Source organism: Vidua chalybeata, chromosome 7 (genome assembly GCF_026979565.1).
Source record: "Vidua chalybeata isolate OUT-0048 chromosome 7, bVidCha1 merged haplotype, whole genome shotgun sequence".
Classification (NCBI taxonomy): Eukaryota; Metazoa; Chordata; class Aves; order Passeriformes; family Viduidae; genus Vidua; species Vidua chalybeata.
Genome location: NC_071536.1, coordinates 30,728,180 through 30,746,460, shown reverse-complemented (window position 1 = coordinate 30,746,460; position 18,281 = coordinate 30,728,180). Strand labels below are relative to the sequence as shown.

Sequence of the window (18,281 nt, the reverse complement as noted above, 5' to 3'; positions counted from 1 at the left end):
CTAGATGAATACTTTGCAATAAAATAGTATTTTACTATCACTTGTATATTTAAACTTTGGTGGTTAAGAATAACACACTTTTGTTTAATCGATATTACAATAGTGCCCAGAGCTCCCTGATACACATGGGCCTTCTCTGTCCAATACAGACTCTGTCTCTTTAGGTCCCATGCAAATACCTGTTTTAAAATAGTTCTTTCTTCAAGGCCTTGCAATATAAACACAAACAGGCAGTGGGAGTAAAATATGGCTATCCTCACCTTACTGATAAAGATATTCCACTGTGTGGATGACATAAATGAAATTAAAACAATCACTTAAGGTAACAGGAGCACCCACAACTCAACAAGACATTGAGGTCTCTCCTCACAAGTCCCACACTTGGGATGTCTTCAAGGACACAAACATTTAAAGCATAAATGTCACTTTGAACATAGGCCTGATGTCTGCATTACTGAATTCAGAGGCCTGAACTCAAGGAGTTAGAATTAGAAGAATGCTAATACCATTGTTTAATCAATGTTTCATTTAATTCAAGATTTTAAACCCCATCTTCCTCAAAGGAAGAATTTCGTATTGTTTAGAATAAAGGTAAAGGGAATTTCAAACTGTTACATACAGAAAATATTACTCTTCAGCACAAAATGGTTTACACATTTTAGGAAGAAATGTGACAACTCAGCTCATGACACTATCTGAAAGTTTTTCACAATAGTTACCATTCCATCCTTCCATAAGCTTTAAAACTTCCAGGTAAGTGTATGAAAATTAATGTTACTGAAGAAAACTCAGAAATATATGGCAGTTTATTCTCCATCATCTTTTTCACTAACAGTATAAGAAACATAGGGTTACTACTCAAGGAAGTAAAACCTGATTCCAAATTTCAGAACCTACTTTTAAAAAGCAATTTAAAAAATTATAAATGGCATGAGAGGATTTTCCTGTAAATACTCAGCAAGGTGGAGAAAATGTTGCAGTGAAACAGTGCTCCAGGATAGGCAAATGAAGGAACATACGTGATGGACAGCTGTTAAAAAAAAAAAGTAACCTCAGTCCTTCCTTGTCTTTCCTCTTCAACTAAGGGCTTTTGTGTGCTGGAGCTCTCTCACAGCGAGGGTGACATCTTGTGTTCATTCCAACCACAAACTGCCACTAATCAGCCTCCACCCAGCTGCTATGCACCCAGAATATCCCTCCCCTTCAAATTTTTTCTTCAAAAGAGCTTGAAAGAATTTTAGCTGACCCTATATATTTCCCTTACTGTATCAAATTTCATACTCTCTTTGAGTTTAATCATGACTTTATATCATTTGAACAGAGCTATTTTAAATGAAGATCTGTAAATGATGAAGCAATATAAAAGATACACTCCTTCTGAATAGGAGACAGTAATATATGTACTAGGATTCTTTAAATTAATGAGGGTACTGTAAAAGGAATGCCTTTTATGCCTGAGAAAATTATTATTTTAAGGGTTATGAACCTGTCAGTCTGTAAGTTATAAACTTGTTGCTATACCTGCAGTTTGATTAATCTGCTAATAAATCACTTGATCCTACTTGTAGCCTTTGCAGCATTTTGAGAAACCTTCACTAAGTTTTCTAAAAACAGGAGTTAAAAAATGGATCTTTGTAGGTAAAAAAAGAATATTGTGAATTTACATGCTGTCTTAATAAAAGTGGCTGTAGCTTACTGTCATGTGCAAAACAGGCTATTTATCAACACCTGCTAGGGTTTGTGGAACAGGAGAAGAAGACCTGTAAACAGCCTCCTAAAATAGAACAGAAAATATTTGAATATTATTTCATCTGATTCAGAAAAGCAGCTTCTGAGGACCCCAAAAATATTTTGTAAGTTTAAATTGCAAATACCAGAAACAAACTTTAAATAAAAATAAAATAAAATAAAATAAAATAAAATAAAATAAAATAAAATAAATTCTAACCTCTTCAGCTGTGTGCCATAATTTTGCACTTCAGTTATCCTCAAGGTACCCTCCTGCCTGCCAATGGTACATTACATAGTGTGCACTGCTCTTGCATTATGCATTTTTTGTTCTCTCATTGCCTCTGTGAGGATAAAAATGTGTATAGCACCTTGTTTTCCTGAAGATTTTTTGTTTGCAGTGTGTAGGTGATAAACATAAAATAATCTCTTACTGCAAGGAAGAACTCCAACATTTCCTACAAGGTGGCATTTCCTGATTTTGACAGTTCCTGGACTTTGGTCCTCTGTGTGTCAAAGAGGAGATCATGCATTAGAACACTTGCAATGGTTTCAGTTCCAGCTGTAAAATATGGGCTGAATGAGAAATAAAAAATTCACTGATGTGCTTTGAATCCAGCTCTACTGCCATGACTACAAAGTGCTGCTCCTGTCAGTTATAACTGAGACCAGACTGCCACATGGCACAAGGGACACATTAGCTGAAAGCAGCATTAAACCAACCCCCTAAAAAGATGTGATTATGGTAGCCTGCCTTGCTTTTTCCAAACATGGATACCTTACTTTCCTTGTAAGCCATACTTTGAATTCCCTCACAGGTTCAGTGATATTCAGCGATACCCTATAAAGATATGATTTGTACCAGCAATTTCTAACTCACATTAACATTGACATGTTCTATAAATCAAGTCATCTATTCTCTGTGTGATGTATCTGAATATATCTGTATCTATGCCATTTATATCAGTTCAGATTTGGGTAACTTTTCTCTATCAAAGTCCACATTTCAGAATTATATATCTCCATTAAATTAGAAAATTGATTATTTCTACAGACACCTTTGTATCCATCATTTGCATATGTACACAGACTGGTAAGGTAGACACATTTGAAAAAAAAAATTTTGATTTTAAACCAAGTCCCTTTGTATTACTGTCTGACAGATAAATTTGCTGTAGCATGGAAAATAATAATCTGCTAAAAATTAAAAGACAGCTCTGAACAGTGTTCCAGTTTGTGGCTGCAAGCAATAAAGGCTTTAGTTTTCTGGTTCAGAACTTTTAGCTGAAATGGTGCAGATGTTCATATAAGACATCAGTGTTGATTTTCTTCATGTTCAACCTCAGACATCAAAAAAGCATTTCCTCAGAAATTCTGATTTCTGAAAATAAAACTTATTTTCTTTAATTCAGCTCTGTACCCAAAATCCTGTATTAAAAAATGACTACACACTTTTGTTTCACGGCCTTTTCTAGATGGGATTTTGGCACCTTTTGTATAAATTGCACCTTCTACTTCAAATGATACAACTGAAATCAATGACTACTTCTGTGTTACATTTTAATCAACACGAGTTAGTTTATAGTAAGTAGGCACAAATATTCTGAATTTGGCTATAAGGATGAATTAACTTGGGGAGATAAAATACTGACATTGGCAGCCCATTAAAAATATTCATCTTTATCTCATATGGACTTATTCAGCTCTATTAAGGTTAGTCACACAAAACATGTTTCCTTACAAACCTTCCTGCAAGATCATGTGCAGAAAATTTGGGACATTTTGACAACAACTCAATAACCATTTGAGACCATCCTATTGTTAGTAATGATTGCCTGATAACTCAAGAAATTAGGAATGAATGTATTGGACAAAAATGACACTTGTACTAGAGGGGATTCAGATGCTATCTAAGAAATGCCAAAATTCAGAAAAAAACTATTAACATGAGTTAGTGGTTTAAATTACTGTCTAGACCTGTCACAATAATATTATCATTATTATCTTCTGAGTCTTCTTTTTTTTTTTTTTTTTTTTTGCAACTTTCCACAATAAGAGCTTGAAGCTTGAAGAAAAACAAATAGATGTTAAAGAAGGAAGCTCAAAAACACGTTTTAAAATTTCCAGAGAATCACATTTGTTTGTTAACTCCAAGTAACATGTTTTACAAGATATTGAGAGAAAGCAATTTTGGAGCTCATGATAATTTGCCACCTAAAAAAAAAAAATCTGTAATTTCTGAATTCTTATACAGCATGCCCTGACATCTGTGTACACAGATGCAAGACCATCTTTTGTCTATAAAGTTTCCCTTGTGTGCCATGCTGATTGTAGCCAACAGACAGCAGGTCAGTGGGGTCAGACATAACCCCGCAGCTTATCAATGTGGGCCTTGTGCCACACTAATGTGATTTCACAAAGACTTGCCAAGTCAGCCAGAACCCAGCATGGACACTGAGGTGAGTTCTTTATATAAAGGCTTTCACCTGACCAGAATCCTTTACCAGGATTACCTTTACCAGGTCCTAATTCTTGGAAGAGCTGGGGGTGTGATGACGTGGGTGAAAGCAAAAATATCAATGATCCTGGCACTACTGGTTAAAATGGGAACATGAAGACCCATGCCATACCCAAAGGACATAACTTTGTCCTCCCTCAGTGCTCCCTGCTGTCCAGATATTTATACATTTTATCTGCACAATGACCATATTCCAGAAAAAAGCACTGCCCAGGTTAAATCTGGATCCAAACAGTAAACCTAGTCACATCCATATAAATCAGTACAGACTAGGAAGAGCAAACCCATGTCTACTTAAAAATATATTCTGCAAATACAATATAAGGTAGCCAAGGAGAAAATAGGCACAGAACCTAAATTACACTGAGCTGCAGTAAGGAACTTTCACCTGCTTAAAATTAAGCAGGTAAAACTGAGTTCCTTTGGAGTCTGTACCAAAAGCCTTTCTTGCTGAGGATGGATCAGTTTAGTTTCAAATGCAGCTGATGAAAATAGCAATAATCCATTCAACTTGTTAAAGAAGTGGCAGACATATCAGCCACTCTGTGAAAGTCTGGACAGGATGGCATGGTTCACAGTCTGAAGCTCTGGTAAGACAAATTCTCATCCTGGTGATCCAAACAACCTACAGAAGACAATAATTTCAGATGGTGAAAATTTACTTTCATTTCTTAATATAGAATTAGTTATGCAGTTTATTCTGTTTTACAGCAAGGTATTGTTATACGTGCATATTATATCATTGGCTTTTCGCAAATATTAAAATGAATACTATATGTGTTATGTTAGAAAGTTATGCTGTATTAATCTCTTTTAAGTAGAGTGATAAATATCGTTTTTAAGCTATAGCATAATATTAAAACAGAAACTATGTGATGTAAGATACTTTTTGTAACTAGCTCAAGGAATGGATAAGATAACCAAGAAATTCTTTGCATACAGATAACAGCAACAAGACACCAAAATCCAGCCTCCTTATCGGGACTGTTCAGACTTCTTCCAGAGTTCTAGGAGATAAGAAATTGATTTACAAGATGAAGGGGGGGGGGGGGGGGGGAGGGAGGCAGAATCTAAGTAGAAGACATCCTTTGTTTGAAAACGGATTTTTGAATAATGTATGAGATCTATGAATATGCAACAGGCTATTGCGTTTAAGGGGTAATCCTTTGTTAGCAAAGTAAGCTTTTGTGGCTTAGTGCCCAAGAGCATCCGGACGTCTGTAATTCTTTCTTTTATTGTCCTTTATTGTCGTAACTCTAATTGTCCAAATTCTTATTGCTCTAATTTTTATTACTATTTTTATAACTAATTTATTACTATTAAACTTTTTAAAATTTAGAACAAGTGATTGGTGTTTTTCACAGTATCAAGGGCTGAACCTTAGTCTGTAGTCTCGGCTCTCTCAGAAGGCGCTGGTTTCTGGTTTCAGGCGGCAAAGGCGCGGCACATCCCTGTGCTGTCTGTGCCCTCTGCTGTCAGGAAGCAGCGATGGGCGCCGCGGGTCAGCCTCCGGGAATCCTCCTCGGAGGAGCAGGGAAGTGACTCTGCCTCTGCGTTTGGCACTGGTGCTGCCACACCACGAGTGCTGTGCCCAGTTCTGGGCCCTCAGTTCCAGGGCACCGAGGGGCTGCAGTGAGTGCAGAGTACGGCAGAGAGGCTGGGGAAGGGGCTGGAGCACGAGTCTGAAGGGCAGCGCTGGGGGAGCTGGGGGTGTTTAACCTGGAAAAAAAGGAGGTTCGGGGGGCCCTTCTGCCCTCCACAGCTCCCTGACAGGAGGGGACAGCTGGGGGGGCCGGGCTCTGCTCCCATGCTACAGTGACAGGACAAGAGCACACGGCTTCAAGCTGCGCCAGGGGAGGTTTAGGTTGGATAATAGAAGGAATTTCTTCACAAATTGTGATTAAACATTGGAATGAACTGCCCGGGAGGTGGTGGAGTCCCCATCCCTGGAGCTGTTTAAGGAAAGTCTGGATGGTGCTCAGTGCCATGGGACAGTCTACATAGTGATTTTGGTCGAAGGTTGGACTCGATGATCTCAGAGTTCTTTTCCAACCTGATTCTTTAATTCTGTCTCTTTCTCCCGTTGAACACATGTAACCATGGGTGAAGGCAGCACCACTGGGCAGACGGGTGTTGTGAAGCTGGGGGGGTCTGTGTGGGACACGGCGAGCCCCCTCCTCAGGGAAACCCGGGGCGTGTTCCGCCTCGGCGGCTGAGAGCGCGACCGGGAGCGGAAAGGTGATCGGGACCGGGAGCGTTGCCAGGAGCGGGGCGGGGATCGGGGCCGGGAGTGGGGCAGGAATCGAGGTCGGGATTGGGGCGGGAATCGCGGCTGGGCGCAGGGCAGGGAACGAGGCCGGGCCCCGCGCGGCGCTGCCTCCGCCGGGCCCCCAGAGGGCGCTGCCCGGTGCCCGTGAGGCCCCGCGGGCGGCGGTTCCGGCGGCTCCGGCCGCGGCCTTCCCACGTGTGTGTGCCGGGAGCGCGGCGTTCCCGCTGCCGCGATGTCGGTGCCGGCTGCTGCCAGCAACCTGCCCATGCGGCTGCTCCGCAGGAAGATCCACAAGCGCAACCTGAAGCTGCGACAGCGCAACCTGAAGCTGCGGGCGGCCCAGGGGGCAGGTACGGGCAGGCGGCGCCGCGGAGCCTCTCCCCGGCTGAGCGCCGGCGGAGCCGTGACTAACTTCGTGTTCTCTCCCCTCTCTCTCCTCCTTCTGGCTCTGTCTCCGCCGTGCAGTGCCCTCACCGAACGAGGCGGCTTCTCAGGAACCCCCGGAGGAGGAGGAGGTGGAAGATGCGGCGGTGCCAGAGGTGGGTACAGCGGCCGAGGAGGGCGCGGAGCCTGCGGACGCAGCCGGACCCGGCAGCGGCGAAAAGAAGAAAAAGAAGAAGAAAAAGAGAAAAGCGGTGGCCAATGGAGAAGATGGTGCGTGTTCTTAGCAAAGACAGCGTGTTTCCCAGGGCTGAGTTAGTCTGGGAGACCCCACAAGCGCCTCCTTAGGGTTCCCGCAGCGTCGGGGAAAGTTTGAAATGCCATGTGCCGGACAGGTGTGCGTTTTAAAGTCCCTGAGGTCTAAAGATTTACCCGTTTCATTCCAGCTGCGATATTTGAATTCTTAATTCATACTAGTAGCCAGTTTATTTGTTTCATAGGGTTGTGCTTTGTAACGTTGACTGGATGTTTTGCTTGTTTATTATTCAAATACATGCCGTGTGTTTCAGGGCTCTGGTAGACGGGTGCCCTCTGTACTTGGCCGTGCAGCTAATACAGCTTTGTAGAAGTATGTGCAGGCTTTGGCAACATTTATGTATTATGAAACTGAAGTATACTTGAAAACTACCAAAAAAACCCAAAAAGCACCACACAAATATTGCTAGGTTTGCATATGTTTTTACATGTATGGATTTATAGATACATATCTAGACATACATGAGGAATAGAAGCTTTCAAAATTTTGAAATTATTTGATTTTTGGGACATGCATCATGTTATGCCAGTGAAGATGTGCTTTCATATCTGAAGATTCAGGTTCCTAAAATGCAACTTCTCACATATCCTGAGCACAAATGGTGTGGGAAATTTGGTGTCTGCATTGCAGATGGGAAAGAATTTTTTAACCAATTTAAGGACAATTTATCTTGCTTCCACACAAGATGTCATATGATATACATCAAGCTAATTTTTTCAATATGCAAAATGGGCTGTGTGGAAGGAACTTGGGGACTTTTTACTCTGTGCCTCAGAAAATTCCATAAAACCTTGTCTCTCCTCCAGCCCATGGAAAATCGTAATCTTTGTACATGGTTTACAGACTAAAGGAAATTCAGTCTGTGGAACAGCTTTTCATGATAACCATGACCTTTGTATTTCTAACTGACTTGTCTTCTGTAAAAATAACACTCCAGATACAGAAACCAAAAAAGTAAAAACTGAAGAAGATGAATCTGCAGAGGCAGAAGATGGAGATAAGCAGGACTCTGGAGAGAAAGAAGTGGAAGAGGAAGAAGATGAAGTGCCCAGTTTGCCACTAGGTGTAACAGGTATCTTGTGTTCTCTTCTTCATGCACGGGCAAAATCTCAAGGTCTAACACTTTCCTTCCAGAGCAAGTTGCAGTTTTCAAGTGAGCTTTGTGAGTCAGGTGTTTGAATATGTGATGTGACTCTGGCAGCTGTACAGCACTCACCCATCTGCTGTTCTTGGAAATTTACATTATATACACATCTGTTGGTCCTACAATTACTCGTGAAAGTGTTTTTTAAACCTATGTACACATATGCTTATCTGTAAAGGAAGAAGTCCTTGAAGAGCAAGCTGGAGGTGTAGAACTAGTAAATCTGACAGAAGAAGCAGTGCATTCTTCATTTTTATTAACTCTGTGTAGTTTTCTTATGAACTCATTAATACAGAGTATTTTGCCCGTGTCTTTGGATTTTGTGGTAGAATGCAATAAGAAGTTCTTTGATTTTTTTTTTTTTCCATATAGGTAATTTTGAACTGGTTAATCTCAGATGGCAGAGAAGATAGAAGAAATAAGTTTAAATATTTTTTATTTTGCCCCTCATTTCAGGTGCTTTTGAAGACAATTCCTTTGCTTCCCTGGCTGGTTGTGTCAGTGAGAATACATTGAAAGGCATAAATGACATGGGGTTTACACACATGACTGAAATTCAGCATAAAAGTATTAAGCCTCTTCTGGAAGGCAGGTAAGAAATAGGGCATTTTAGTCACTCTAATGACCCCAGATGTTTTATAAATTTTGCTGGCAAACTACATACATGAATCATAAAATCAAATCATGGTATTAAGGTTGGAAAAGACCTCCACGATCATCAAGGGGCCTTCCACTCACTAATTGCTGTGACCTGCCTCTGCCAGCAAGCTCCTCATACCAACTCCACTGGTCTTCTTTAAGCCATTTTAGTTTTCTACATTGTCAGCATGGATCAGAGTGAGATTGCTCTTCTCTTGGTATGGTCAACTAAATACTTCTTTTTCTATTGCTGCTTGCAGGGATATTTTAGCAGCTGCAAAAACAGGCAGTGGAAAAACACTTGCATTCCTCATTCCTGCAGTCGAGCTCATCTACAAGCTGAAATTCATGCCTAGGAATGGTAAGGCTCTTCATTTCACAGCTGAATCTTACTGCAGAGCAGCCCTTTAGGGGGTTGGAGGAGGTTTAACTGACTCTCTGATTGGTGTATTTTTTAGGAACGGGTGTTATTATTCTTTCTCCTACTCGAGAGCTGGCTATGCAAACCTACGGAGTTCTTAAAGAACTTATGAATCATCACGTTCATACCTATGGTCTGATAATGGGGGGCAGTAACAGATCAGCAGAAGCACAGAAGCTTGGAAATGGAATCAATATCATTGTAGCGACACCAGGAAGACTGCTGGATCATATGCAGGTAGATACAATATTGATGTTTAATCTGTTTGTTAAAACAATAAAACTCCTTTCTGTGTCTGACTGTGAGTTTGTTAATCTTCTAGAACACTCCAGGTTTCATGTACAAGAACTTGCAGTGTTTAGTAATTGATGAGGCAGATCGAATCTTGGAGGTTGGATTTGAAGAAGAAATGAAACAGATCATAAAACTTTTACCAAGTAAGAAAAAAAATATCTCTCTTTCCTGGAAACCACTTGACTAACATTATGTCTTCTTTCTGACTCTTATTATTATAGGAGAAGTTATTAATTTTTATAGTTCTGTAAATGAACTTCATAGTGGTTTTCTTATTCTGTCCTTTTTTCGGCTAGCTAATATATATTACTTATTCAACATCATTTATCTAAAGAACAGAGTTTTCAAATGCTCTTCAGAGATATAATTCTGTTCATATAAAATCCTTTTAGTTTAATGTTTCCATTTTCTCATTCCTCTGTGTGTTTATTTCCTGCAATTCATTATTTCCAAATAAGGTTTAAATTCAAGGAAAAAGGGCTTCTGACTTGTAGTTCAATCTTTTTTGATAGCTCCAAGACCAGTATCTTGGAGAAGTTTAAGTATTTACCTTAAATTTTTCTTTTCCTAATTTTTCATGTAACTATTCCTTGTAATTGATGTATTAAACACAATTTGAATTGGTTTTTTAAACAAAAATATTGTAGAATTCATGGAAATTGATTTAGAATTAGAAGATTGATCTCAGTTCTGTTTTGTGTCTGAATTGGATTGCAAATGATTAACATTTTTACAGAGAAAGAACATTGTGTTTTGATAGTGATTAGGATTTTGGGGGTGGGGACAGCTGAAATAAACATGGTGTATACCCCATAATATAACTACACGTCTTTGTTTGTCAGTAGCAGTATGTTTGAATTAGAATTTAATTGGAAGATTTACCCAGGGAAGTTTGCAGTTAAGATTTTACAGAATCACTATTTGAATTCTTCTTTAAAAAGCGAGTCTGTCTTTCAAATATTTTGCAGAGCGCAGACAGACGATGCTTTTCTCCGCCACACAAACCAGAAAGGTGGAAGATCTGGCAAAGATCTCTCTGAAGAAAGAGCCACTGTATGTTGGGGTTGATGACAACAAGGAGACAGCAACAGTAGATGGTCTGGAACAGGTAAGAGAAACATTAGTGGGAGGGTTGAGATCTCTGAACACACCAAGCCCTGTGGTTTTTTTACTTGGGATGCTTCAGATGTATAACTGTTTGGTTAGGATTTTTTCACAAAGTAGCCCTTCCCTGATGTAATTGTGTTCCTAAAACACAAGTTTGCTCCTTACTACTTTTATTTAACAATGTTTAAATTTTTTGCAGGGTTATGTGGTCTGTCCATCTGAAAAAAGATTCCTTTTGCTCTTCACATTCCTCAAGAAGAACCGGAAGAAGAAATTGATGGTATTTTTTTCTTCATGTATGTCAGTGAAGTACCACTATGAATTACTCAACTACATTGATCTGCCTGTTTTGGCCATTCATGTAAGTATCTTATTCATTGATTCATTTTGAACTATTCTGGTAACACCTGTAAGCTGTTACTGGCTTTACCTTTGTCTGGTTTGTTTCAGTCCAGTTTCTAATAAACAGCCTGCTCACAAAACAGATGATGGTCTTGATTAGTCTGTAGAGGAAGGAGATAATGCAAAGATTATATAACACTTCAGTAATCAGACTTGCTGCTTTTTGAACCAGCACTGAACACTGATACTAATTTATGCTCTCTGTGTAGCAACATTTCTGTTTTCTTCCAAGAAGTTACCTTTCACAAGCACTAAAATTCAATATGTGGAGCAAATTTTTTGTCAGAGAAATCCAGAGTCTGATGCCTGAAGTGTTTGATGCTTTTCCTAAGGCCGGTGTGATGTTTGGATTTACTATGCCAATTCTTACCATTTGGATGACTATTGTAAATTTTTTGTCAAAACCACAAAATGTACAGTTTAGAACAAAGAATTGACTGAAAGTCTATGAAACAGTTGCAACTAATCATAAATGTCCTTTTTTATTTTGTTTGGGGGAGAAATGTCTTGCTATTCTTTGATAGAACTGTGACAAGTATCGGTTTTGTTTGGTTGTTTGCTTTTATAACCTGTTATGTGTCTAATATATGCAAATGTCCTTTTTTTGAACTTGAAACATGCATGTTGTGCTCATGAGAAGAATGTTTATGTAATTTTTAATGTTTTGAGAGATACATTGTAACCTCTGAGGGATGCCACTTCTTGTAACCCTGTGTGGTTTATTTTTTCTTTGTTTCTTCACTTCAAAATGGTCCTGCTTGGTCTGTACAAAACCATCTTTGGAAAGATGTCTCAAACTATTTTTTTAGTTGATATATCCCCAATGTGTTTGTTTCCTTTCAGGGTAAGCAGAAACAGACCAAACGTACTACAACGTTTTTCCAGTTCTGTAATGCAGAGTCTGGAATACTGCTGTGCACTGATGTGGCTGCCAGAGGATTGGACATTCCTGAGGTGGACTGGATTGTCCAGTATGACCCTCCAGATGATCCAAAGGTAAGCTAAGGAAATAGACAAGTGTCACAGCAAGAAAGCAAATCCTGACTACAAACTTAGTTGCAGAGAAGAGCTGAAACTGCTTCTTGACAGAGGGCAGGATACAGCCATGGTCATGTCCCACTGCTGGTTTCTTTCACTGCCCTTCACCAGCTCCTAGGAAATGCTGCTCCTAGCCAAGTCCTTGGTTGCCTTCTTAAGAATTGCATTTTAAAATATTGTTTGTGCTGTGAAATTAAAATCTAATCAGCTAAACAGCCAAATGCTTGTCAAGAGGAGGGTGAGTTTACATATGCATCCCTGAGCTTTTTTTTTTTTATTTAAAGATAATATTCTTACTTGAATGAAAGTCTACTGTAGACAAGGAAAATTCAAAAATCTATAAAATCAAGGTTTAATTTTGAGTTTCTGCAGACTGAGATTTTTTTCTTCAGTGAAAGATAAAATGTTTTAGTTAGGGTCTCTGTCTCAGCCTGATGTTGCTTTGTACCTTCAGCATTTATTTTCCCTTATCCATGTGTCAGTGCCAAGAAGAAGTTTTACCAAATAGTGAATGATGCCTTAGATTATATTGAGGTTAACTTTGGTGTATTTTTTGTTGATGATTAAGTCTGCCTGACCTTGTTGTCTTATTCTTTCCAAAAGGAATATATCCATCGTGTTGGTAGGACTGCCAGAGGAATAAATGGAAGAGGACATGCTCTGCTCATCTTACGACCAGAAGAACTGGGCTTCCTTCGTTATCTTAAACAAGCCAGGGTAAACTTCTGTAGAGTTTTTAAAGGCAAAACCTGTTGGTTTGGTTTTTCAAAGATCAGTTTCATTTTATTTAATTGGAAAAGAATCACAGTCTTCTTTTAAAGGTAATCATTTTAACAGAACTGCATGGAGCTGCTTGGTTGCTGTCCTTATGGACTTGTTTTGTGACTTTCAACTAAAGTGATTTAACTTCTAAAACAAAAGTGGTAAAAAATGGTGTCATACTGAGTGTCTCTATTACTCTGGCTTAAAGGAAGTGATAATACTGTCGTATTGATGTAAAGGCACTTTACAGATACAGCTGTGGTGTTAAAAAAATCTGTTATCTAGCAGATTGTTTTCTATTTGTCCTTGGTCTTAAACACGTTCACTATATTTACACAGTGTAAATCATGTTGATACTTAATTTCTTCTTTTGTTTGTAAGGTACCGCTTAGTGAATTTGAATTTTCTTGGTCAAAAATCTCAGACATCCAGTCTCAGGTATGACATGTTTTTACACTTCAACTACTTTGAATATCTTTGTTATAATTTGCATGGAGAATGTTGCAGTCTATGATGACTGCAACTCAAAAATATGTTTGCTTCTTCAGGAATATTACTATATAAGCCCATGTGTATTTTTAATTAGCTGGTGTTAATAAAGCCCAACATCAGCTAAACTTCTTTTGTGCTCCTGTACTACAAAAATAGCCAAGGAACAGAGAGTTGAGTGGAATAGCATAGCTAATTCTGAAGATACGAATTTCTATTGTTGATTACTTCTGTGAATCATTATTTTGATAAGAGTTCTGTAAAGCTTCTTTGCAGTAACTTGAATTTAAAATAGCAAGTATAGGAAGCAGTGAAGACAGTCCTTACAGAGAGGTTCCTAATTAAGCATAATCAGGAAGAAGTGGTGCCTAATGTAGCTTATTTTTAGAATGCTGAATTAACGTAACATCAAATGAAACACTGGGATCTAATGAGTATGGGGAACTTGGCCCACATCAAATGAAATGTCTTAGTCTGGTGTATCTCCATTTTTGATTTAGAATTAATACTGCTGATGTCACAATACACTGGCACCATAATAGATCAGGCTGTGCACGGAATTGCATGGAGTCACACAGTTCAGGTGTCAAGCTGGCTGTTCTCATACACAGGGTTTCATGGTGTGGCTGCAGGCGTATTGTCCTTGATTAACTTGTTTGGGACAACCCAGTGTAGTATTTCTGTAAATTTTCATATTGCTGAGGCTTTGTTTGTATTGTAAATCAGCTTCAGGATTTTTTTGTCCTTCTACTTGTTTATAAAAGCATTTTTACACCTGAATGTACACTTTGATGTCACAGGGCAGTTTTGCTGTAGTGAGGAGTGAATGTCATTGCCACTCATACAGTAAAAAATGTCTGAATATAATGTATAGACTTTTAACAGCTATAATTGTTTATGTCTCTTATGGTTTTATTTCCCCTCACCAGCTGGAAAAACTGATAGAGAAGAACTACTTCCTTCACAAGTCAGCCCAGGAGGCTTACAAAGCTTATATCAGAGCTTACGACTCCCATTCTCTGAAGCAGATCTATGATGTCAATAATTTGGATCTTCCAAAAGTCTGCCTTTCGTTTGGTTTTAAAGTGCCTCCATTTGTTGACCTCAGTATCCTTTTACTGCAGTGTTTCAAAGCTGAATTTCTGCATTATAAATGTTCAGTGCAACTTGCTGAATTCCTATGGTACCTCAAGTTCTGTTGTTTTGTTTTTGGGGTTGCAGTTCTTCTGCTAATAATCATGAAAAAGGAACCATGCTCCAACAGTATTTCATCAAAGAAAATGTAAATATTGCAAATAATATAACTGCAGAAATGGCTAAAAACATCTCTTTTAGCACATGTCCATGGTGTACAGGCTTCAGTTGCTGTTGGGCAGATTCTGGAATGCATCCATGTTCCAAAGTATTGTTCTCCTCCACAGAAGATTATTTTCATTGAAATATACTTGCTTAAGTTTCATAGTCATAGAATAGTGACATAAAGAGGCAAGAGCAGGAACTAGGAGACTGTATCTAAATTGCTGTCAAACCTGACAGTGGATGGAATTTGAAGCAGTAGTGCATTGGATAGTTAATTGGACAGCTGGAGGAATATTTAGAACCACAAGCACAAATTCTGGGTTCCTCTGTAATTAGGCAGCTCAGCTTTTTCTCTATTTTTTCTCACATCAATAACCCTTAATAAACCCAAAATACAATATTTCAATTTACTCCTTTTTAAGTTCCTTAACCAATGAAATTTCAGATGTGAACAGCAACCATGGTAGAAGACTACAGAAAAGAGGTGGAGGTGGGGGATTTGGCTACCAGAAATCAAAGAATGTCCACAAAGCAAAAATCTTCAAACACATCAGCAAGAAATCTGACAATCGGCAGTTTTCTCGTTAATTCTGGTCATTAAAATGCCTTGGGGCCGTGAAGTAGCTTGCCTTGATCAAAACCATCTGGCAGTTACTTCCAATTTAAACAGCTCCTTTCCCATTTTTAGGTCTCTTTAAGGATTTTTTCTCTTCTGGGAACATCTTTTGTTTTTCACCTCAGGAAGACTCTTCAGAACTGAGGCTAAAGGAGAATATGGCCAGGGAATTTTGCCATACTGGTTGTAAGGAAGAAGATAATTTAAATTACCTGAAGTCAATACTACAGAGATTTTTATTAAGGAAAGGGAGAATACCTTTAGGTTTTATAGAAGAATTTGCTTTACATTTACCCTTCTTTGTGTGCATACCTCTGAAAATTGTTAGAGTGGACAACAAAAGGACATCGTGAGATAAAAAGGTTTTGCTCACAGGAATTATTGCAAAGGGTTTTAATGCTACAGAACTCTGCTTTGGCCATCAAATATGCTGAAGAATAATGGGAGATTCCTTTAGAACTGAACCATGGATGAATAATTAAGGCTGTATGAGCTTGTGAATAATTTCAGACATGGTATCTGTATAACAAGTACAGTGTCCAAAATAAAACAAATATCTTACATCGTTCTGGTACATGATTAATACTGGTTAAATGTGATACAATGGTAACACTATACTGAAATATTTCGTTTTCCTTCATGTCCAGTTTAAATCTGAATTTATTAATCTGGGGACATTTAGTGTACTCTGCAAAGAATTAAGGAAAGCAGATTACATAAATGAAAGCACTCAACCCAGGTATTTTTTAAAGATGCTTCATAACCTTGATGCAGTGAGAAGTTCTGCAGTTGTAAATTACAAAAGTGAATTGCTTTCAAGTCTTGTTATATCAGATCAGCAATGAGCAAAGTCAGATACTGCCACAGGATTGGGGAGGTGGAGAGACTCAATAAGTGAAAAATTGAAATGGCTTATAAATATACTAGAAGGGAAGGAGGAATATAAAAACTGAAATGGAAAAGGATGGAATACACATTGCAGACAGGAAAAAATGTGGAGGCTTCAGTACAAGAAGAGTACATAAGTTGGGTAAAAGAGTAATTGTATTACACATTATTTCCATCTCTCTGCCATTGTAGCACTAGGTAACCGCTCTTTAGAGACTACAGTGGTGGTGAGAAGTGTTCAAAAAGTGTTCCTGTGTCAAGGAAAGACTAAAATGTCACAAAATCCAGAAATGTGGGCCATCTGTGATCACCGTAAAACAGCTTTTATTTTACATTTAAAATGTAACCCAGGAGCAGTTACAAATACAAAAGCATAAGTAGCTATTCCAAGATAAATTGGACTGTTATTTCTTAGGTCTTCTGAGGTAGCTTGTCAGATATGAAACTGATACATTGAAATACTTTTTTAAAAATCAGTGGACTTCCTTTTCATCCTTGAGGAAAGCAGATGGGGAGAAATAATAGGACCATTCTGTTTCTAGTGCTTCCACCATTCAGATTGGAGCACTGTCTGGTTTTGCCTCTTATGAAATGGCTGACTTTAGACCCTAATGGGCTTTTAAGATTTTTCATGTCAAAATAATTTTGTTACTAGAATTTGAATGTTTTGTGCTTCTAAGCTTGCAATGAAATAGCAAAATCTTCTCTGAAGTGTAAGTAGTGCTAAATATGATGCCTGTCTCATTGAGTTCTAATCTTTGATTCTGGGTTTTCTTAAAAATTTATAAATAATAGATATCAAACTAATTTCCATGTCATTCATTTAATTTTAATTTTATTCATAGCACATCTTAAGAGCTCTCTCTGAGATGTACATCGTCATACAGTTTAAGGCTTATGTTTATACCTGCCAGCTGTGGAGTTACTGTATGGGAATTATCTTTCATTAAAGCAAAAGAAACACTGAGGGACTCATTAGATGAACTGCAAAATTAATTACTGGGAAAGAGATGTAAGCAAAGCTGCAGTAAAGCACTGTGAAGATCAGTCTGGTTATGTGGGTGCAAGTAGTGGCTGCAGTAGTGTGGAGTATTGGTTTGGAACAGGAAAAATTTGGGATATGGAGTCAGTGTGACCATCTATCTGTCTGACCATGTGCTCATGACCAGACCTCGTTGGGCTTAAAAGTGCATGAAAATTCTGCCACTTCTAAAGTCTGATACATAGAAAACTGACAAAGAGTCTGCACAACTCCTCCCTGTGATACTTGGGTTGTATTTATCTAATTTTCTAATACAAAGAAATCTTTAAAACAAACTTCTGTAGGAGACAGAAGGACTGGATGGTATTGCTCTAAAGTCATAGTAGCTTACACTGAAGAAAAGTTAATGCTGTTACTTAAACAAAGATGTGTAATGGCTCCACCCTGCCTGTAGTAGCTACAAAGTCAGCTCTAATTTCCTGATTAAGCAGAAGAGAAATTCATTAGCTGGGACTAAGTGGGAATCAAAATCTTCCTGTCTTGTGCAGATGCAATTACCTTTTGCTTTGTTTATGAAATCGTAAATAACAAAGTTTCTGATGAAATATCTATGTTTTGGGCAGCATCTATTCCACATGGTATTGCAAAAAGTGCAAAAGATTGTCAAACTGGAAATCTAAGGTTTCCTTTGCAGCTTCCTGTTATCAATCTTGTGAGCAGTTAATAGACTTCAGCCATTAGGCTCTCAAGGCTTGTCTCATAACAGTTCCCAATCGCTTGGGGACTAATCATGTGCCTTGAGAAATTGCTTTCTTCCTCTGAGAACCTTGACAAAGAAATTGGACTCTTTAAACCACTCAAGGGGACGATCAGAACTGTCCTACTTGAACTGGAAGATGTTTTTGACAGTTCCTGGAACAGGCCCATAAAGGAGCACTCTGCCACCAAGTTACTGCTATAATTGTGAAAAATCTTGTCATGATCCCAG

At 38.6% G+C, this 18,281-nt stretch overlaps 1 protein-coding gene across 1 annotated transcript; it reads left to right on the top strand.

Annotated features, from left to right (window-relative positions):
• The first annotated feature begins 6,704 nt into the window (after window positions 1-6,704).
• On the top strand, window positions 6,705-17,015 carry DDX18 (DEAD-box helicase 18). Its single transcript, XM_053948043.1, has 14 exons — window positions 6,705-6,865; window positions 6,981-7,169; window positions 8,150-8,284; window positions 8,813-8,948; window positions 9,256-9,356; window positions 9,454-9,653; window positions 9,739-9,853; window positions 10,679-10,818; window positions 11,017-11,178; window positions 12,063-12,215; window positions 12,861-12,974; window positions 13,401-13,457; window positions 14,438-14,615; window positions 15,253-17,015. The coding sequence occupies exons 1-14, from the start codon at window positions 6,748-6,750 to the stop codon at window positions 15,393-15,395; spliced, it is 1,941 nt and encodes a 646-aa protein (XP_053804018.1). The 5' UTR covers window positions 6,705-6,747; the 3' UTR covers window positions 15,396-17,015.
• Window positions 17,016-18,281: the final 1,266 nt, after the last annotated feature.

Bases quoted from the DNA above. Each gene is read 5' to 3' on its own strand.
- DDX18 (XM_053948043.1), top strand. From the start codon at position 6,748: ATGTCGGTGCCGGCTGCTGCCAGCAACCTGCCCATGCGGCTGCTCCGC. The intron at 9,357-9,453 runs GTAAGGCTCTTC...TGTATTTTTTAG, and splicing joins GAAATTCATGCCTAGGAATG to GAACGGGTGTTATTATTCTT. The intron at 9,854-10,678 runs GTAAGAAAAAAA...AATATTTTGCAG, and splicing joins GATCATAAAACTTTTACCAA to AGCGCAGACAGACGATGCTT.